This window comes from Schistocerca serialis, chromosome 11 (genome assembly GCF_023864345.2).
Source record: "Schistocerca serialis cubense isolate TAMUIC-IGC-003099 chromosome 11, iqSchSeri2.2, whole genome shotgun sequence".
Classification (NCBI taxonomy): domain Eukaryota; kingdom Metazoa; phylum Arthropoda; class Insecta; order Orthoptera; family Acrididae; genus Schistocerca; species Schistocerca serialis.
This window is the reverse complement of record NC_064648.1, coordinates 166,788,030-166,811,824: the sequence shown is the minus strand read 5'-3', so window position 1 is coordinate 166,811,824 and position 23,795 is coordinate 166,788,030. Positions and strand designations below refer to the sequence as shown.

General features: G+C 35.5%; 1 protein-coding gene across 1 annotated transcript in view; it reads left to right on the top strand.

Annotated features, from left to right (window-relative positions):
• The window catches only part of LOC126426591 (putative sodium-dependent multivitamin transporter), a 103,106-nt gene that overhangs the window by 47,012 nt on the left and 32,299 nt on the right, over positions 1–23,795 (top strand). Inside the window, exons 7-8 of the mRNA XM_050088485.1 lie at positions 8,964–9,101; positions 10,695–10,919. Coding sequence (XP_049944442.1) covers positions 8,964–9,101; positions 10,695–10,919 — 363 coding nt within the window. The remainder of the gene's footprint in view (positions 1–8,963; positions 9,102–10,694; positions 10,920–23,795) is intronic.

The following is a 23,795-nucleotide window of genomic DNA, read 5'->3' as shown; positions in this document are numbered from 1 at the left end:
TACGCAGTTTGAATCATCACAAGTCACTGTTAAATAATCTTCAAATAACCTCAGGGGTGGACAATTCTCTGAAGGAACCGACCATGAATAAGTGGTTAAAAAGGTTCCGGGATGGCCGAGAAGAGGTGAACGATGACCCTCGCCCAGGACACTTGCTCAGAATCATCACAAGTCACTGTTAAATAATCTTCAAATAACCCCAGGGGTGGACTTTGCTTATAGCAGAATGAAATCAGTGGCTGAATGTGCATTTCATTCAACATTTTGTGTGTCTTTACCACGATCTGCTGAGCTCATGATTCTAGCTAGCTTTTCTGAAATAAAAATTACAAAAACCCTAATTCACATACAACTTGACAATTGTGAGAACATTTCCTTATAAATGAAAACAAGAATGTAACCAATTTTTAACATATTTAATTACAAATCAAATCTATATCTACTACAGAGACATTAACAAAATACATCTAATCAGTTTGAGAAGAATTGAGAATCAGTTTTCTGAGAGAAATTTTGCACCTAATTTTTTTCTTAAAATATATTAAAATTCCTCTGATTTGTTTCAGCCACAGGCTGATTTCTCTATCGTTGGTCTGAATTTACAGGTCATACACATTTCATTACATTCTTTTGACAGCTTGAAATTTTTTTAAATAGAAGGATGCACATTTGCACAAGAAAATGATTTTGAAATAATTTTATACTTGCCAGCCGCTGTGGCTGAGCGGTTCTAGGTGCTTCAGTCCAGAACTGCACTGCTGCTATCATTGCAGGTTCAAATCCTGCCTCAGGCATGGATCCATGTGATGTCCTTAGGTTAGTTAGGTTTAAGTAGTTCTAAGAGCTAGGGGACTTATGATCTCAGCTGTTAAGTCCCATAGTGCTCAGAGCCATTTGAACCATTTTTTAATTTTATTCTTAAAAACAAATGATATTCTTCAAGTAAAGCTTCAAACCATCCATGGTAGATTTATATTGTCATTTTAACATATTGTAATAAAGTTCAAGATTTTAAGGACTATTAATTGCAAATTCTTAAAGTTGTTAATGACTTATTTGCAATGAAATGTTTTAGAACTCTGATGCTACATTTATAACTCATACTAAACTAATGTGTGTGGCATGAGTTCTTTTCACTGAAGATATCATGGCATCTAAATTCTGCAGTTTGTGAATAGTAATTTCTTCTCAAGGTAGCATTCAAACTCCAAATGATCAGTTTTATGATTTATTCAGAGAATAACTTCTGAACACACGTTACTGTTTCTAGAGAATACAGCTTCCATTTTCACAACATTGTTCAAGCTTCTCCAGTTTCATGTGACTGATCACAATGCATACTTTATCATAACATACTAGTTTAGTAAGCAGAGTCAATAGAACATAAACATGTTGTTGACAATGTAAACTAGTACATGCACTATTGATGATTATGTTTGAATTTAGGTACAGTTATAAATAGTAATTAGAAAACTATCTAGAGACACTATGCTATACATCATATTATATAATTAAAATTTTTGCAGTGAAATTTTATCAATTTGTATCCCTTCAAATGAAAATTTACATCAGGCCTAAAAAATTAATTGTATAAATGTGTAATTTTAAACACAATTAAATTGTAACATCCCTTCCCTTCAATAGTAGTGGTTTCTTACGCCAATACATATTATTTTACATACATTACATCATATCAATTTGCAGTTACGAGAATAAATGTAACAGGGGTTTATATTACAAACAATTGAACTAATCTGTTTATAAGGCTGGATCCTACACTCAGTTAAAGTAATTTCAATACATACTTCCAAATATCATAAAGAATAGGTTCTGGAAAAAAATCATACACATGATTGTCTGAAATGAAAATGAACTGAATTGGCATGTATACAAAACAAGTGTATTTAATACAACAGTCTCACATTCTCTGTTTGTTACATTAAAGTTTGAGCTAAATGTTCAGATTCTGCTTGGTTTTATTGTGTAAATTATGAAACTTTATTTTGTGATTTCACTCCCTGAAGGGTGTTTAGTTTGCCATCTCAAACACAATGAACTTAGTTGGATGATGGGTTATGCATAGTATAAATTTACTCTTTAATTTACTCTTGCTTTTGCTTCACACTTAATTTTCAATGAAAAAGATTTAATCAACTGTAATTCTGCGGTTGGATTTAAAAATTCCTTCTTTATTTTGATGTAACGTCATTTTTATTATGTATCATAAAATGGATGGTTAAAATCGATACAACCTAAACATTGTTGATAGTTGCAGACAAATAATAACAAACTAAGGATTTATGTCACTGATTACACCAAAAATTTTCCAGTCAGTTTACAAACATAAAAAAAGCATTCCTCCTCATCATTCGTAATTTACATACATCAAAAAACTCTTGCATTACCTCGGTTTTGAGAGTTCCAGAACCTGTACAGTAAACTGGAATAGAGATCAACATAAACATAATTTCTGCCCTCTTATTGCTCATGAAAACCACACATTGCATGTTGTACCACCATACAGCAAGACCTTCAGAGGTGGTGCTCCAGACTGCTGTACACCCCGGTGCCTCTGATACCCAGCAGCACGTCCTCTTGCATTGATGCATGCCTGTATTCGTCGTGGCATACTGTCCACAAGTTCATCAAGGTACTGTTGGTCCAGATTGTCCCACTCCTCAACGGCAATTTGGCGTAGATACCTCAGAGTGGTTGGTGGGTTACGTCCATAAACAGCCATTTTCAATCTATCCCAGGTGATAGAGATCATGTCTAGAGAACATGCTGGCGACTCTAGTTGAGTGGTGTCATTATCCTGAAGGAAGTCATTCACAAGATGTGCATGAAGGGGGCGCAAATTGTCGTCCGTTAAGATATGCCAATATACTGCCGATATGGTTTCACTATCGGTTGGAGGATGGCATTCATGTATCATGCCACCGTTACAGTGCCTCCATGACTACCAGCAGCGTACCTCGTCCCCACATAATGCCACCCCAAAACAGCAGGCAACCTCCACCTTGGTGCATTCGCTGGACAGTGTGTCTAAGGCAATCCACCTGACACCAGGTTGTCTCCAAACATGTTGTAATGTTATGTGAGCCTCACTGCCCTTTTTTAAAACTAATATGTGCCTGATTTTATACTGAGAATCTCATTAATGTATGTAAATACTGTAAATGTAAATGTGATTCAAAAAGTACGTGAAGTGAAGTGAAGTGCAGCTGGACAGCAAGAGACTCTTTAGCGCGCCATCCCCGCAGTGATAGTAGTTGTGAATCTTTGAGTATGGACTCTAAAAAAAGACAATTGATTTAATAAAAAAAAAAGAGGATGGTTAATCTGTATCTTGTGGAAAGAGGATGTGTTGCTAGGCTGTCGCTCAGAACGTATTGTGACATTTAATGAAAATTGATATTTTAGTGATAAAACTGAGTAAAGTATGTGTAAGAGTTGCCAAACATTTATGTATACAAATTTTCTGGAAGTGAAGAATAGAAACATCTTGTTTTTGGAAAAGGAGGTGAACTTCATTGTCGTCGCTGGCTATCAATCGACAGAATTGTAAGTGTACAAAGTTCATTAAAATACAGGAAAGGAAATGCATTCTCTACAGTTTTCATTCAATACGTAACAACCTTTCATAATTTCTTAATTACAGTAATTGGATTATGATCTTGTACAATAATATGTTGCTGAACTCCACTGACCAATTTTGATGTAGCGGGACATGTAGTTTGAAGGAAGTTTGTGTGCCAAGCAATCTCCTTTCCTCACAAAAAGCAGATTTCTGTTTTATCTTATTTACTTACAATGGTGGTCCCGTATGTATGAAAAGCTATGAAAACTTGGGCTCAGAGCTATCTGCAATATGGTATTTTAAACCTTAAAGAACAATAACTTCCAACAAATTATAATACGTCACCAACTGGTGCAGAAGTTGATAATTTAAGGAGATAGCAACCAAAATTCAGGTACCAGTTAAGACTTCATCTACATCTACATCTACATCTACATGATTACTCTGCAATTCACATTTAAGTGCTTGGCAGAGGGTTCATCGAACCACAATCATACTATCTCCCTACCATTCCACTCCCGAACAGTGCGCGGGAAAAACGAACAACTAAACCTTTCTGTTCGAGCTCTGATTTCTCTTATTTTATTTTGATGATCATTCCTACCTATGTAGGTTGGGCTCAATAAAATATTTTCGCATTCGGAAGAGAAAGTTGGTGACTGAAATTTCGTAAATAGATCTTGCCGTGATGAAAAAGTCTTTGCTTTAATGACTTCAATCCCAACTCGCGTATCATATCTGCCACACTCTCTCCCCTATTACGTGATAATACAAAACGAGCTGCCCTTTTTTGCACCCTTTCGATGTCCTCCGTCAATCCCACCTGGTAAGGATCCCACACCGCGCAGCAATATTCTAACAGAGGACGAACGAGTGTAGTGTAAGCTGTCTCTTTAGTGGACTTGTTGCATCTTCTAAGTGTCCTGCCAATGAAATGCAACCTTTGGCTCGCCTTCCCCACAATATTATCTATGTGGTCTTTCCAACTGAAGTTGTTCGTGATTTTAACACCCAGGTACTTAGTTGAATTGACAGCCTTGAGAATTGTACTATTTATCGAGTAATCGAATTCCAACGGATTTCTTTTGGAACTCGTGTGGATCACCTCACACTTTTCGTTATTTAACGTCAACTTCCACCTGCCACACCATACAGCAATCTTTTCTAACTTGCTTTGCAACTGATACTGGTCTTCGGATGACCTTACTAGACGGTAAATTACAGCATCATCTGCGAACAACCTAAGAGAACTGCTCAGATTGTCACCCAGGTCATTTATATAGATCAGGAACAGTAGAGGTCCCAGGATGCTTCCCTGGGGAACACCTGATATCACTTCAGTTTTACTCGATGGTTTGCTGTCTGTTACTACGAACTGCGACCTTCCTGACAGGAAATCACGAATCCAGTCGCACAACTGAGACGATACCCCATAGGTCCGCAGCTTGATTAGAAGTTGCTTGTGAGGAACGGTGTTAAAAGCTTTCCAGAAATCTAGAAATACGGAATCAACTTGAGATCCTCTGTCGATAGCGGCCATTACTTCGTGCGAATAAGGAGCTAGCTCCGTTGCACAAGAATGATGTTTTATGAAACCATGCTGATTACGTATCAATAGATCGTTCCCTTCGAGGTGATTCATAATGTTTGAATACAGTATATGCTCCAAAACCCTACTGCAAATCGATGTCAATGATAAAGGTCTGTAGTTCGATGGATTACTCCTACTACCCTTCTTAAACACTGGTGCGACCTGCGCAGTTTTCCAATCTGTAGGTAGAGATCTATCGGTGAGCGAGCGGTTGTATGTGATTGCTAAGTAGGGAGCTATTGTATCACTGTAATCTGAAAGGAACCTAATCGGTATACAATCTGGACCTGAAGACTTGCCCGTATCAAGCGATTTGAGTTGCTTCACAACCCCTAAGGTATCTACTTCTAAGAAACTCATGCTAGCAGCTGTTAGTGTTTCAAATTCTGGTATATTCCATTCATCTTCCCTGGTGAAGGAATTTCAGAAAACTGCGTTTAATAACTCCGCTTTAGTGGCACAGTCGTCGGTAACAGTACCATCGGCACTGCACAGCAAAGGTATTGACTGTGTCTTGCCACTTGTGTACTTTACATACGACCAGAATTTCTTTGGATTTTCTACCAAATTTTGAGACAATGTTTCGTTGTGGAACCTATTAAAGGCATCTCGCATTGAAATCTGTGCCAAATTTCGCGCGTCTGTAAATTTTAGCCAATCTTCGGAATTTCGCATTCTTCGGAACTTCGCATGCTTTTTCCATTGCCTCTGCAACAGAGTTCGGACCTGTTTTGTGTACCACGGGGGATCAGTTACATCTGTTACCAATTTGAGGTATGAATCTCTCAATTGCTGTTGCTACTATATCTTTGACTTTGAGCCATTTGACTTAAAGTAAAAATCTGAATCAAAAATCAGTCTCTGTCTTTCTCTCCAAACACATATATAAATATTCATATTATTAAGATCAAAAGTCATTTTATATTCTGTTTCTGCAGATATGACTCGATGTGTTGACAGTGTAATGGATCCAGTCGAGTTTTCACTTCACTAAGTCTTCATGAGCAACACATCACAGCGAAAGAAATTACGACCGTCACAAGTAAATAACCACCAGTCATCGAATGTGCGTGCGCAACTGGTCATGTGCAGTCATCAGCCCCATGCCACTGGCCGGGCGCAGCTGCTTCCGCGCATCTGCCCTCGTGCTTAGCTCACGGGGTAGACGTCAAAATATTTCTGAATGTCAAAAGATTGCCAGAGTACAAACAGTTCTACAAACACTCAGGAGGAGCGCAAATATAAACCAAATGACGTCTTATTTCCCACGATGATACGAAAGAGACACACAAACTGGATAGTTACTGTAGTCAAAATAGTAACTACAATATATGAAAGACTAGAAGCTGATCTCGGTGGTTTCAAAAGTTCAATATAAATAAAAGCACAACTCCAGAAACCCCCTCCTTTGACCATAAAACCTTAGACAAATTTTTTTAGCACTTAATTAATCCAATGTATTTTCTGTTCCATGTACTATGTATTAAGAGTATGATTGCAAGAGTTGAAGAAGATTAAGCAGTTCAGTCATGATGTCTTAGTCATGAACGCTTGATACACTGATGTGATCTATTCGGCCTGTTGTAGGGGCCCAACTGTACGACACTGCACGGTGTCGTGGTTGCACAGATGGACCTTGTCACAGACGTCGGGAGGGAAATTTCAGACCGTGCAGCCTATTGGGCACAGTTTGAGTCGAGTCACGACATCCTGTGGTTGCACAAAAAGCATCATTCAACATCGTGGCATTGCTGACAGAGTTCCTCTGAGCCATAGTCTATAGGTAACGGTCATCCATTGCAGTAGTAGCCCTTGGACGGCCTGATTGAAGAATGTCATCAACAGTTTCTGTTTCTCTGCATCTCCTCCATGTCCGAACAACATTGCTTTGGTTCACACTGAGACGCCTGGACACTTCCTTTGTTGAGAGCCTTCCTGGCACAAAGTTACAATGCAGACATGATCATACTGCAGAATTAACCATCTAGGCATGGTTGAACTATAGACAGCATGAGCCGTGTACCTCCTTCATGGTGGAATCACTGGAACTGATTGGCTGTCAGTCCCCTCCATCTAATAGGTGCTGCTCATGCATGGTTGTTTACATCCTTGGGCACTTTTAGTGGAGCTCTGAACAGTCAAAGGGACTGTGTCTGTGATACAATATCCACAGACAACATCTATCTTCAGGAGTTCTGGGAACCGGGGTGATGCAAAGCTTTTTTTGATGTGTGTATATGATTTAATATACAGTTTGGAAGTTAGGAGATGAGGTACTGGCAGAAGTAAAGCTTCGAGGACAGGGCGTGAGTCGTGCTTGGGTAGCTCAGTTGGTAGAGCTTGGTAGAGCACTTGCCCACGAAAGGCAAAGATCCTGAGTTCGAGTCTCAGTCCAGCATACAGTTTTAATCTGCCAGGAAGTTTCATATCAGCGCACACTCCGCTACAGAGTGAAAATCTCATTCTGGAAACATATATTACCTGCCATATCATCCTATTAGAAATATCTTTAAAAACAGTAGTTTTGAGTGCATTTTTGAATGGATATTTTAAATATGTATTTTTATAATGTATTTTCAAAGATATTTTGATTTTTACAGATTTACTTGTATGTTCCTCTCGTGCTGTCATATCTATGTCATCGTTTACTGCTGTACTTTAAACACACTTTAAACACAAGTTTAAGTACTATAGTAGAGCCACATTAATCTTTAGGCCTGTCAGCCAACTTTAAATGTAAATCACCATACTGGAAGCAGAATATGTACTTCATGCGATGTCAGTGTAAGTTTCCTGTACTGCCTCAATTTTTATCTTTTCAGTGTGTATTCTGATGATGCTCTTGTTAATCTGAAGAGTGAAACCAGTCAATACAACAAAAAAAGTGTGACTTTTAGCTGTTTTCAAAAATTTAATTTGGATATTGCATAATTAGAAAATCTGCCCAAATGGAAACTCAATATGAGGCCTCTGCAAGTGCTGATAACGCTTCTCACATGATTATGCAGCTTCTGTCTCCTTCACAGTGACCACTTAATGTCCTAATCTGTTCATGCCTTTTTTATATTGTACCAGACCTGGTAACAACACAAAACATAAAAAAACAGTAATGCACTCTTATGGCCATTCTACCTGTTGCAGGTGTGTGTGTGTGTGTGTGTGTGTGTGTGTGTGTGTGTGTGTGTGTGTGCATGTATGCATGCTCTGTTACATTAATATCTGATCAGTCTTCAGAGTGCTTCACTTTCTTGGCCAGGCAGTGTATATAATTATTGCTCTTGACTCCAGTAAAACTTACAGCAATATCATAAACTTTCTTTCCAATTTTTCACAGTAAATAGGTATCTAAGTATCTAATGAAATTAGATGCTTTATTTCAGAAACAAATTTGGTTCTTGTTACATAATTTATAGGATAATTTGAGATAATTTTGTGATAGAGCAAGGAGTACTGGTAGTCTTGTGTGAAGTTTGAAAAGTAGTGGAGAGGTACTGGCAATTGTCAGACTGTGAAGACGGGGTGCCAACCAGGGTAGTTCAGCCAGGAAGAGCATTCCACTGAATGGTGACATTTCAGGTTTGAATCCTGGTCTGCACGAAGTTTTAGTCTGGCAGGAAGTTCCAAGTTGGTACAAATTACAATGCAGTTGCAGTAACTGAACTGAGAGGTATTTGACAAGAAATCAGACACATGTCAGTCCATCCTCTCTTTACCCGAGTCAGCGCTGTCACGGTCTCCTGTGCCGGATGTAATGCAGCTGCCCTCGGAATGACAGGAGCACTTTATTTGCAGCTGATGCCATTGTATGTGGTGGACACAATGAGTGGCATGCCGGGCCTCTTCATCGCTGGCATCTTCAGTGGTTCCCTGAGCACCGTCTCATCAGCTGTCAACTCGCTGGCTGCCGTCACATTGGAGGATTACTTTAAGGTGAGGCCTACTGCAGCTGCGATGAAAGGAATATGTGGGCTATGGGTGGATGGATGTCATATGCCCCTATATTAAAAACATTTGATGTATGGTGTTTGTGCACCAGTGTGTGTGTGTGTGTGTGTGTGTGTGTGTGTGTGTGTGTGTGTGTGTGTGTGTGTGTGTGTTTTCAAATGCATCAACTGGATGGGCCTACTTTCTTATTTGTTTTGAATTGTAAATCATTTTTGTTGTCTGGAGCCTGGTTTGCACTGGAGAAGATACAAGAGAATGAGCATCTGCCAAGAAATGTTCTGTCTTTTGTAAATGGCACATAAGTGAACAGCCTTTGATTACATTTGGTTCACAGTTACTTACACTCACACGTGTTTGACTGGTTGAATTGGAGTGAGTGATGGAGTGGTCTGGAAAAAAAAAAACAGGTAATGTTGGTGAGACAGCACTATATATGTATCATATATGCTTCTGGGAGCCAAGCGATTCGCACCACAAATGCGAAACAAAAAGATATATGATAAGTAGATAGCTGCCAAAGCTCTTATAGGTCCAGCTGGGGATGTGAGAATGATGATAAATCCATTACATGCTTCTATCAGGTGGGAACGGAGCCAATAAGTACAAGCTTTGATGTTTCTTCTTGTTAAAAAAGAGAAGCATAATATATTTCTGCAAAAGTAAACAAGTATAAATGTGTGTTTATTGTGCTGACTAAACTAAAAGTGTACAAAATATTTTATTATTCTCTTTGCTGTAATTAAATTGATGATTCCTGTCATTTTAGAGGTTTTTAGTGTTAGACCTGAATAAATAAAAATCTTTTCCATTGATTATGCAATCTCTCTTCTAACTCATTTGACACATTTACATACATTATTAATCATACTTTCACATTATAATCATTATACGTAGTATAATAAAATACTAGAAGTGCTTTGTGTAAGTCACTCTAGACACCAGAAACTGGGATAAAGCAGCTACTGAAATACAAAAGTTTTTAAACACAAATGTATCAAGTTGCAAATAACCACAGTGTAACTGCTAGACATTTTTCAGGTTGCTCATCGGTAACTAGTACCTGCTTTTAAACTTCCTACTCAGTTGTAACGAGACTCCTGCAAAGTTGTCAGATATCGCTAAGACTGCCATCCGTGCTTCTTCACAGAGCAGGCGAGCCACCGACCTCCTCACTCTGTTAACTGGCACAGACATTAAACACCTTGTCACCGACTTGTGATTCCACCACCCTTCGACCACTGTCCGTAGATGCTAATGACGATAGTACGCCAAAATCCAATGAGCTGTGCAGTTTCCACAGTGCTAGTAGCCACTTGTTCTCACATCACATACCTACAGTGCACCAGGTGGCACTGAATCTGGCAATAGGCAGCAGCCTCACAATTTTGGCCTACCTGTGTAAAGACCGATTACTGTCACGATACCGTGAGCAGACTGCCGAGAGACCACCGCCGGAACGTTGTGGAGACAGGTATCGGTTCCCGTGTTAGTGCAGGGGCTCTGCATTTGTGGTCTCTAGCCAGTTGTGCGATTGCCGTTCGTGATGAAATGGTGACACAGTTTTGTTGTGTTCGGCAGCCACTGTACGTGCGGTACCGGGGCCACCCCCTGGCGGAGTCGCGGTCGCCACTTGTGGGGAAGCTGCTGGCACTGGTGTTCGGACTGCTGTTCCTAGGACTGGCCTTCATGGCGCAGTTCCTGGGTGGCGTGCTGCAGGCCAGCCTCACGATATTCGGCGCTGTCGGCGGACCTGTGCTCGGCTTCTTCTCGCTTGGCATGTTCCTGCCCCACGCCAACGAGCCGGTACGTACTCCTCATCCTGCTGCCTCGCCAGAGACTCTGTAGAGAGGTCTGGTGTGTAGAACTCAGATGCCGAGATATACTGGTAGTGAACTCACTTATCTACAGGGTGGATCTTTTGGCCTCTCTCTTGTTATTGGCACTATGATGAAATAACTGAAGTAAAGCAGAATACTTTAACATGAGGATAAACCAAAAGAATTAAAAAAATCATTACCATGAGACCGAATTATTGAAACCAAAACAGAAAGACCTAAAGCACCTTCAAAAACAGAAAAAAATAACAGGAAAGAAATAATCATAATCAAATTCAATATGAAAAACAATAATTAATATAAACAAAGAAAGAACAATATACTCCAATCTCAGAAGAACCATTAATAAATGTTTATGTTTAGAAGAGAAAACATAAACACCAGCAAAATAAACCAACAAAAAAGTAAAAACAGAGAATATAAGCATTAGCTTTAATAGTTAAAAAAAAAAAAAAAAAAAAAAAAAAAAAAAACGCCAGTCTTGTAAACCGGAGATAAGTCTAGGCCCCACTTTTAAAACTTCAGAGGTGGAAAGCTTCCATCATCAGTCCCCAAAACCGATATTTTAAATAAACTAACCCCTGAAATGATTAAAATAATAATTATATCACTATCAAATGCAATAAATATTAATTTTATTAAATTAAGACATCCAATATCAATAATACTTTCATTATCCTCCAAAGTTTCTTAGTTGGATTAATAACAGGAACAATAATGGAAAGATATTGACTATCATATATTTTGTTCTTAACATTTCTTGGTGGTATATTAGTCCTATTTATTTATATTACAAGAATTGCATCAAACGAAATATTTCAACCTAAATCAATTAGCATAATTATTACCCTAACAATATGGCGATTTATTATATCAATATTAATTATACTAGACATAACAATATTTATAGACTTCTGCAAAAATACTGACCCATAAATATTGATAATTCATCAATTACCAAGAAATAACAATACCTTTAGAAAAATTATGTAATAGACCAACATTCATTATTACAATAATAATAATAATCTGCAGAGGGGCGAACATTGACTCAGACCACTACTTAACACGCATTAAAGTGAAATTCACCCCGAAAAAATTCTATCCGAAGAAAACACACATGATGAAATTTGACACACGAACAATCAAAGAAACCAATCTGAAGGAGGAGTGGGAAAAGGAACCAGCTGACTCTTGGGAAAAATTTCGAACAAAAATTACAAAGAAGGCAAAAGAACTGATCCCATTGAAAAAGAACACAAAACACCCCTGGTGGGACTCTGGATGTGAAAAAGCGCTGGAAGAAAGAAAGAAAGCCTTTCTGAAGTATAACAGTAAAAAATCCCCAGAAAATCTAGATCACTTCCACAACACCAGAAGACAAGTGGCAAAAACAATCAGACAAGTCAAGAGGAAGTACCTCAAGGAACAGTGTGAGTCTATTGAAGAAAATTTCCGTAACTATAATGTATGAGACTTCTATAAGACCTTTGCTGGGAGAATCAATGGATACGGCTCACGAAATCTATGTTTCAGAAAACCAGATGGAAAACTAGCGCTCACAAATCGGGAAAATTGTGAGGAACTGGCGAGATACTTTTGCAGACTCCTCAATTGCCCTGAACCTTCATCAAGATTCCCTCAAGAAACTGCTGTCTACACAAATCCAGAATCCCCACCACCTACACTAGAGGAGATCCAAAGACATATTCATAGACTGAAAAACAACAAGGCATCCGGAGAAGATAATATCATTGCAGAACTACTTAAAAATCTTGGACCAAATTCCCTCAAAGAACTCACTCAAATCATCACGGACATTTGGCAGACAGAAAAACTACCAGAAGATTGGAAATGCGCCCTAATTCATCCACTGCATAAAAAGGGAGACATGGCAGATATAAACAACTATCGAGGAATCTCCCTTCTCCAAGTCACTTATAAAATCCTCTCAGCTTGTCTTCTTCAACAAACAGAACAACAACTCGAACACAGTATTGGTGAATACCAAGCTGGCTTTCGCCCTCACCGATCCTGTGCAGAACAAATTTTCAATTGGAAGACAACACTAAAATACAAAGCAGTTAGAAACAGTCCGATCATTTGTTCCTTTGTTGATTTCGCAAAGGCTTATGATTCAATCGATAGGCAATCTCTCTTTATTATCCTTGAGGAGCTAGGACTCGATCCGAAAACCCTAAACCTTATCAAAGAAACGCTCACAAACACAACTTCTAAGATAAAATTCCTGGGTGAAATATCAGTGCCCTTCCTGATCAAAACCGGCGTCAGACAAGGTGATGGCTTGTCTCCACTCCTCTTCAACCTTGTCTTAGACAAAGTCATCCGAGAATGGGAAAAAGAACTGAAGAATCAAAATTACTGGAAGCCTATACAACTAGGAAGATCGAAAGATGGTATTAAAATTTCATGCTTGGCATTTGCAGATGACGTGGCCATTCTAGCAGAAAACGAGACCACAGCAATTAAACAGATAGACATTCTCAAAGAATGCGCCGAAAAAGTTGGGCTACAAATTTCCTTCCAAAAACCAAATTCATCCGCTCAAAATTTGAAACTCAAAAACTGACTACAAAATATGGACAAATTGAGAGAGTCCCATTCTTTAAATACTTAGGCGAGGTCCTAGAACCCACAGGGGGAGAGAAAACTGCACAAAAAGTTCAACTGGAAAAACTGAAAAGAGCATACTGGAAAACCCACAACATCTACAATAAAAAGTGTCTCTCCATTCACTCAAAAATACGACACTACAATACAGTAATCAAGCCCGAAGCACTATATGCCAGCGAAACACTCACACTCCATAGAAAAGGCAACCTGGAAGGCATCCTGAAAGAGGAACGCAAAATTATCAGAAAGATTCTTGGCCCAAAAAGAACTGAAAATGGATACAGGTTACAGTCTCGGAAAACTACAGAAAAATTATCTAACCTCGCCGCAGACATCCGGAAAAGAAGACTAACATTTTACGGTCATATCCACAGACTCCCAACACCCAGACTCTCCCACAAAATTTTAATATACATTGAAAAATTGAAAACCATACCCTGGATAAAAGAAACCAAAACAGATCTAGCAAATGCACAAATAAATTCTTCAGAAGTTATAAACAGAAATGTATTAAGGCAAAAATCAATAGTTGGAAAGTACAACCCGAGAATGAAGTTTGCAAGAGACAGGGGACAAAATGGACAGAGGAAAGAAAGAGAATTCATGGGGAAAGAATGAGAGAAGTTTGGAGAATTAAAAAATTGAATCGGAAAAGCTTTGCGTGATCCATATGGGTCCAATCGCACGTAATAATAATAATAATAATAATAATAATTTATTTTTAGCACTATTAGCAGTAGTTGAAATTACTAGTATTAACCAGGGGCCTATTTGTAAAATAAGATAACTTACTAATGAATAAACCATTACGATTAAGACATCTTTTAATTAAAATTATTAGCAACTCTTTAATTGATTTACCTGCACCAACAAATATTTCATTTGATGAAATTTTGGGTCCCTGCTAGGGTTATGCTTGGTAATTCAAATCGTAACTGGCCTAATTTTAGCTATACATTATACATCAAATATTGAAATAGTATTCAGTAGTGTAGTACACATCTGCCGAGACATAAATAATGGTTGAATTATTCGAACTTTACATGCAAATGGAGCATCTATATTCTTTATTTGTATTTATTTGCATGTAGGATGAGGAATTTACTATGGATCTTATATATACATACACACCTGAATAATTGTTACAGTAATTCTATTCTTAGTTATAGCAACTGAATTTATAGGATACTTTTTACCTTGAAGTCAAATATCATTTTGAGGTGCAACAGTAATTACTAATTTATTATCAGCAATTCCATACTTAGTGACAGACTTAGTTCAATGAGTGTGAGGATAATTTGCTGTTGATAACGCAACATTAAATCGATTCTTTACATTTAATTTTGTATTATCATTTATTATTGCAGCTATGTCAGCAATTCATTTATTCTTCCTTCATCAAACAGGATCTAATAACCCATTAGGGCTAAATGGAAATATCAAAAAAAATCCCATTTCGCCCATACTTTACTTTCAAGGATTCTATCACATTGGTATTAATAACATCATTATTAATTATATTATGTTTAATTAATCCCTACCTTCTAGGAGACCCAGATAATTTTGTACCCGCTAATCCGTTAGTAACACCAGTCCATCTTCAGCCAGAATGATATTTCCTATTTGCATATGAAATTCTACGATCAATTCCTGACAACTTAGAAGGTGTTATTGCACTATTCTTATCAATTAGAATCTTAATAATTTTACCATTCTATAATAAAACACCATTCCGAGATATCCAATTTTATCCTATTAATCAGATTCTATTCTGAATTATAGTAGCTGTTGTATGTCTATTAACACAAATTAGTAAATGACCAGTTGAAGAACCTTACATCATAACACGACAAATCTTAACAGTCATCTACTTTACATACTTCTTAATTAATGTAGATGTTGCAAACGCATGAAATAAGCTAATTAAGGAATAAATAAGTTAATTAGCTTAGGAAAAGCATATGTTTTGAAAACATAAAACTAGAAGTTTAACTTTTCGTAAAAAATTTCACTAAATAAATGAGATAAATAAAATCTTTAAACCAACAAAGAAAATAAAAAAAATTGAGAGATAAAGGTAAAAAACTTTTTCAAGCTAACGGAGCTGTGGTAAGGTACCCCGAACTCAAATAAAGCCAAAAGATATAATAGCAAGCTTAATAAAAAATATAAAAGAATAAGAATCACCCCCAAAAAATTAAAGCTAATAATATTCTTATAAAAACAATTCTAGTATACTCAGCTAAAAAAATTAAAGTAAAACCACCTGCTCCATATTCAATATTAAAGTCCGAAATTAACTCAGATTCACCTTCAGCAAAATCAAAAGGAGTACGATTAGTTTCGGCCAAACAAGAAGCAAAACAAGCTAAAGCTAAGGGAAAAGAAATAATAATAATTCAGCAGTAAAGCTGATAATTTATAAAATCAAACATGTTAAAACTACCAATTAAAATAATTAAAGATAATAAAATCAAAGCTGAACTAACTTCATATGAAATTGTTTGAGCAACAGAATAATTTGAATTAGAAGACCACCCAGCAATTATAACGGTATAAACACCTAATCTAGTACAACACAAAAAAAAACAAAAACCCATAAGGAAAAGAACACATATAAGTTAAGTAAGGAAAAATTACTCAAACAACCAAAGAACTCATTAAATTAAAAACAGGAGAAAAATAATAAAGTACATAATTAGATACAATAGGAATTGGCTGCTCCTTACAAATAAACTTAATAGCATCGCTAAAGGGCTGTGGGATTCCTACAAAACCTACTTTATTTGGACCCTTACAAATCTGAATATAACCTATAACCGCTCCAATTAAGTTAAAAAACCAACACTAACTGAAACACAAATAACAAATAAACAAAAATTTAAAATAAACATAAATAAATCATAAAGTATCAATACCATTTGTAGAAAAAATCTACATAAATGAATTATAAATTCAACACATTAATCTGTCAAAATAATAAATTAATTAATATTAATCAATATAGTCAAAAATATTTTAACCATATGGTCCTTTTGTAGTAATATGGATTAATAGTCTTAGGATAGAAACTGACCTGGCTCACGCCGGTCTGAACTTAGATCATGTAAGAATTTAAGGGTTGAACTGACCTAATCACTGGGCTCCTGCAACCATAATGTTTCTTAATCCAACATCCAGGTCAGAATCTACTTTGTCAATATGAGCTCTCAAAAACAATTACGCTGTTAGCCCTTAGGTAACTTAATCTTATGATCATAAATTATGGATCAAAACAACAAACATAAATCAATGATATGATAATGAAGAGTTTATTTATTCTTCATGTCACCCCAACAAAACATAATCATTAAATGTAGAAAGACAAACAAAAAAACTATATAAAAGTAAAATGATAACCTCTATGGGGTCTTCTTGTCCTAAAGAAGAATTTAAGCCTTTTGACTCAAAAGTGAAATTCAAAAATTTATTAAGAGACAGTTGATTTCTTGTCAAGCCATTCATTCCAGCCACTAATTAAGAGACTAATGATTATGCTACCATTGCATGGTCAAAATACAGCGGCTCTTTAAAAATCTGCTCAGTGAGCAGGTCAGACCACAAAGAATTTCAAGAGGACATGTTTTTGATAAACAAGTGGAAATCAATTTTACTTAGTTCCTTATAATAAATTTACAATGCAAAAATTTTATACAAATAAATATACCATTTCTATCATTATTACAAAGATTTTAAAATTAAATCAACAATCTTAATAAAAAACCTAAAATAGTTATAAAATCAAAATATAAAACAATGAACTAAAATGTAATCTCAAACATATATGGTTTAAAGCTTACTATTATATTTTCAAAAACAAATTATAGGTTAATAACTTCAAAGCTTATCCCTTAAAGGATAAATAAGTTAATATTTATACTTACAAAATTAAATAAACACAACTAACTTAAAAAAATTAAATTTTTTCTTAAGAAACTAGATATCTTAGGAAACGATTAACATCTCATTTCTATAAATAATTTTATAATAATTATGATACATTAACTATAAAGTATTATATATAAATCCAAAAATGAGACAAGTAAAATAAATACTAAAATTTTGATAAACCCTGATACAATAGGTACAATACATAAAATCAACTTTAAAAATTTAAAATAATATTTCATAAAGCATTTACATTACCAATACACTATAATTTAAAAAATCAATTCTATAAAATATACTAAGACAAAATCCAACAAAATTATTTATATTAAATAAAGAAACAAAAAATAAATATAATAAAAAAATAATCAAGATATCCTGGTTTGCACAGAAAAATTTTCAGTGTAAGTGAAACACTTTACTGATGAGTTATATCTTGAACCTCTTCCTAGATACACTTTCCAGTACATCTACTATGTTACGACTTATCTCATCTAAATTGAAGCTATTTCAAAATAATCAAAATAGAATAATCAATAATGAGAGCGACGGGCGATGTGTACACAGCTCAGAGCCACTTTCAGTTGTATTAAATAAATCCACCTTCATTAACAGTATTTCACCATCAAATCCGTTACAAACAAAAGTCTATTGTAACCCACCTCCCTTTAACTACAAGCTGCACCTTGACCTGAAATATTTTATAATTATAAATCTTGAGAATTATAACTCTAAAAAGATTCTCTGATAACGGAGATATACAAACAAATAAACTAAGTAGAGTAAATTGTGTATTATCAATCATGGGGTAGGTTCCTCTGAATGGAATGAGATACCGCCAAGTTCTTTGAGTTTAAAGACCTTAACTAATAGTACCCGGGTAAATACAATTAACATTTAAAATAATAGGGTATCTAATCCTAGTTTATTATTTAAATTTCACAGATTTATAAAAAGAGCTACAAATAAATTTTAACATTTCACCCTACAAATTTATATTTTAGCCCTAATAATACAAACAACTGTTCTAACCAGTAATATTCACTTGTATCAATCGTATAACCATGGCTGCTGGCACGAATTATGCCAATACTAAATCAATTGCTAAATCCAAAATCACTTGATAATTAAATCAAAATACTGCAAAAAGAACTTTTAGTTTAATAAAACTTACATACAATACAAAGAAAACATGAATAAACAAGCAAGAATAAAACTTTTAGGAACAAAAAATAAGAAATTTAAAAATTAACCAAAAGAGGAAAAAATTAAAGATACAAATATATAAGAAAAAGAAAGAAAAAGATTACAAATGTTAGCAAAAAGAAAGAAGCAGACCCCCTTTGTGACCACAACTTCTCTATTGTATACAAATAAAGATATATATGGAACACGTTTACCACTGAATTGTATTCTTTCTTATTTAATCTTTCTTTTCACTAATAATAAAGAAAGATTAAATAATATAATAAATATATTAGAAACAATTATGCAAATTAATGTAATATGTTATTAATATAAAATTATATTAAGTTAACTTAAATATTAGTTAGTTGACTAATCTAATTAAAGACAATTTATTAATTATATTATTATAATTGATATAATTATTTATATTAACATAATATTTTATATTTAATATTATTAATTTTATTCATTATATCCTATTATAATAATATTTAATATTAATTTACATATTATTATATATTTTATAATGTAATAATTTATTTTAAGCTAAAAACATAAGTAGCTATAATCCTCGGTAAATAAATTTATTGAAATAATCACTTAATGATAATAAAATAAACTTATAAGAATTTAAATTTAATTAAATGTAATATATTAATATAAATTATTGATTGTGTATATATATATATCTAAAAAGAAAGATGATGAAACTTACCAAACAAAAGCGCTGGCAGGTCGATAGACACACAAACAAACACAAACATACACACAAATTTCTAGCTTTCGCAACCAACGGTTGCCTCGTCAGGAAAGAGGGAAGGAGAGGGAAAGACGAAGGGATGTGGGTTTTAAGGGAGAGGGTAAGGAGTCATTCCAATCCCGGGAGTGGAAAGACTTACCTTAGGGTGAAAAAGGACGGGTATACACTCGCACACACACACATATCCATCCACACATATACAGACACGAGCAGACATCTCACAAGCAGACATATTTAAAGAGTTTGGGCAGAGATGTCAGTCGAGGCAGAAGTGAAGAGGCAAAGATGATGTTGAATGACAGGTGAGGTATGAGTGGCGGCAACTTGAAATTAGCGGAGATTGAGGCCTGGTGGGTAACGGGAAGAGAGGATATATTGAAGAGCAAGTTCCCATCTCCGGAGTTCGGATAGGTTAGTGTTGGTGGGAAGTATCCAGATAACCCGGACGGTGTAACACTGTGCCAAGATGTGCTGGCCGCGCACCAAGGCATGTTTAGCCACAGGGTGATCCTCATTACCAACAAACACTGTCTGCCTGTGTCCATTCATGCGAATGGACAGTTTGTTGCTGGTCATTCCCACATAGAATGCATCACAGTGTAGGCAGGTCAGTTGGTAAATCACATGGGTGCTTTCACATGTGGCTCTGCCTTTGATCGTGTACACCTTCCGGGTTACAGGACTGGAGTAGGTGGTGGTGGGAGAGTGCATGGGACAGGTTTTACACCGGGGGCGGTTAAGAGATAGAGGGTAGGGAAGGTGGTTTGGGGATTTCATAGGGATGAACTAACAGGTTACGAAGGTTAGGTGGATGGTGGAAAGACACTCTTGGTGGAGTGGGGAGGATTTAATGAAGGATGGATCTCATTTCAGGGCAGGATTTGAGGAAGTTGTATCCCTGCTGGATATATATTATATATATAATAGAGGGAAACATTCCACGTGGGAAAAATATATCTAAAAACAAAGATGATGTGACTTACCGAACGAAAGTGCTGGCAGGTCGATAGACACACAAACAAACACAAACACACACACAAAATTCAAGCTTTCACAACAAACTGTTGCCTCATCAGGAAAGAGGGAAGGAGAGGGAAAGACGAAAGGATGTGGGTTTTAAGGGAGAGGGTAAGGAGTCATTCCAATCCCGGGAGCGGAAAGACTTACCTTAGGGGGAAAAAAGGACGGGTATACACTCGCACACACACACACACATATCCATCCACACATATACAGACACAAGCAGACATATTTATATATAAAATAAACGAAGTGCATAATTAAAGGGTTGCCTTGATGGGGTAAATTAAGTAAATAAAAATTACCTTCAATAAACAAATTACATAAGATAGAATTGAACTACCTCATTTAGTATCAAAAACTTACGTGCATCATACACCGAAATGTAAAAAGGTAAGCTAATCAAGCTAATGGGTTCATATCCCATTTATAGAGGTATCAATCCTCTCCTTTTTAATGACCAACAACTCTACAAAACTTCTCTTCCTTTCAACATTAATGATAGGAACAACCCGGTCCATTTCATCAAATTCCTGATTTGCAGTTTGAATAGGACTTGAGATCAACTTACTTACATTTAGTCTGCTTCTAATGAGAAATAAAAATATAATGATAAATGAATCATCAATTAAATATTTTATTGTCCAGGCAGTAGCATCGACAATACTATTATTTTCAATTTTGTTGATTCAAATAAAGTATCCAATAGGATGGGAAACAGAATTTATCCCCTCAATAACAATTAGATCTAGATTATTATTAAAGATTGGAGCTGCACCTTCTCGTTACTGATTTCCAGAAGTAATAGGTGCTTCAAGATGGAATAACTGTTTATCATTAATAATATGACAAAAAATTGCCCCAATAATAGTACTATCATATTGTATTCAACTAAGAACCTTTATTTGAACCATTATCATTTTAAGAACCGTTATTGGGGCAATAGGAGGCTTAAATCAAACATCTCTATGCCAGATTCTAGCATATTCTTCAATTAGACACTTAGGGTGAATAATTAGATCTCTAACAGTCAGAGAGAACATCTGAGAAGTATACTTTATCATTTATTCACTACTAACGCTGATCATGATTTGCCGGACGATGTGACCGAGCGGTTCTAGGTGCTACGGTCTGGAACCGTGCAACCGCTATGCTTGAAGGTTTGAATCCTGCCTCAGGCATGGATGTGTGTGATGTCCTTAGGTTAGTTAGGTTTAAGTAGTTCTAAGTTTTAGGGGACTGATGACCACTGAAGTTAAGTCCCATAGTTCTCAGAGCCATTTGAACCATTTTATGATGGTTTTATTATTCAAACAAATAAATCTATTTGTTATAAACCAGATTTATTCAGCTAGAAACATAAAAACTGAAATTAAATTCCTAATATTCTTATCTCTTCTATCTCTAGGTGGTTTACCACCATTTTTCTTGGATTCCTACCAAAATGAATTGTAATACAATCATTAATAGAAAACAACATAACAACTATTATAACTATTATACTCGTATTAACTATAATTACACTTTATTATTACATACGTATTAGATTCTCAGCCTTAATTATGTCATATACCGAAAATTCATGATCTATAAAGATAAAGTATCAAAAATCATTCATTATTCTTCCTATAACCGTAATAATTTCAACAATAGGATTGCTCTCAACATCCACCTTAATGTCATTGTACTAAGGACTTAAGTTAATTAAACTAATAACCTCCAAAGCTATAATTAAAAGAATAATCTTTTAGGCCTTAGTAAAACTTTACTCTTCTAGAATTGCAGTCTAGAATCATAACTGAACATAAGAGCAGAGTATGGTAAGAGAGAAAATATGTCATAAGTAGATTTACATTCTACCACCTAAAATTCAGCAATCTTACTGCAAGAATGAATATTCCCAACAAACCATAAGGACATTGGTACTTAATACTTTCTGTTTGGAGCATGGGCAGGAATAATAGGAACATCAATAAGAATACTTATTCGTGCTGAACTTGGTCAACCAGAATGTCTAATTGGAGATGACCACATTTATAATGTTATTATTACAGCCTATGCATTTGTAATAATTTTCTTCATAGTAATGCCTATTATAATTGGTGGATTTGGTAATTGACTTGTACCATTAATAATTGGTGCACCAGATATAGCATTCCCATGAATAAATAATATAAGTTTTTGATTACTACCACCTTCATTAACCCTTCTTCTTACATCTTCTATAGTAGGTAATGGTGCTGGTACAGAATGAAAAGTTTACCCGCTCTATCAGGAGCTATTGCACACGGGGGCGCATCTGTAGATCTAGCCATTTTTCTACTACACTTAGCAGGTGTATCATCAATTCTTGGTGCAGTAAACATCATTACAACAGCAATTAATATACGATCAGAAAGCATAACTTTAGACCTAACACCTTTATTTGTTTGGTCTGTAGCTATTACAGCTCTCCTTCTTCTTCTTTTACTTCCAGTTTTAGCAGGAGCTATTACTATATTATTAACAGACCGAAACCTAAATACATCATTCTTTGACCCTGCGGGAGGAGGAGATCCAATTCTATATCAACACCTATTCTGATTCTTTGGACACCCAGAAGTTTACATTTTAATTCTACCCAGATTTGGTATTATTTCACACATTGTATGTTAAGAAAGAGGAAAAATTGAATCATTTGGAACATTGGGTATAATTTATGCTATGTTATCAATTGGATTAATAGGATTTATTGTATGAGCATATCATATATTTACAGTAGGAATGGATGTTGACACACGAGCATACTTCACATCAGCAACAAATAATTATTGCTGTACCTACAGGAATTAAGGCATTCAGAGGACTAGCTACATTACCTGGAACTAAACTCGAGTTTAACCCACCGTTACTATGAGCTCTAGGATTTATTTTCTTATTTACAATTGGTGGGTTAACAGGATTAATACTAGCAAACTCATCACTTGATACTGTATTACATGACACATATTATACAGTAGCCCACTTCCATTATGTTCAATCTATAGGAGCAGTATTCGCAATTATAGGAGGTGTTATTCAATGATACCCACTATTTACAAGATTGACTATAAATAATACATGATTAAAAATCCAGTTCACAATTATATTTATTGGAGTAAACTTAACATTCTTCCCTCAACACTTCTTAGGATTAGCAGGAATACCACGACAATATTCAGATTACCCAGATGCATATACATCATGAAATGTAGTATCAAGAATTGGGTCTACAATTTCTATTGTAGGAATTATTATATTCTATGTAATCATATGAGAAAGATTGGTTTGAGCAAT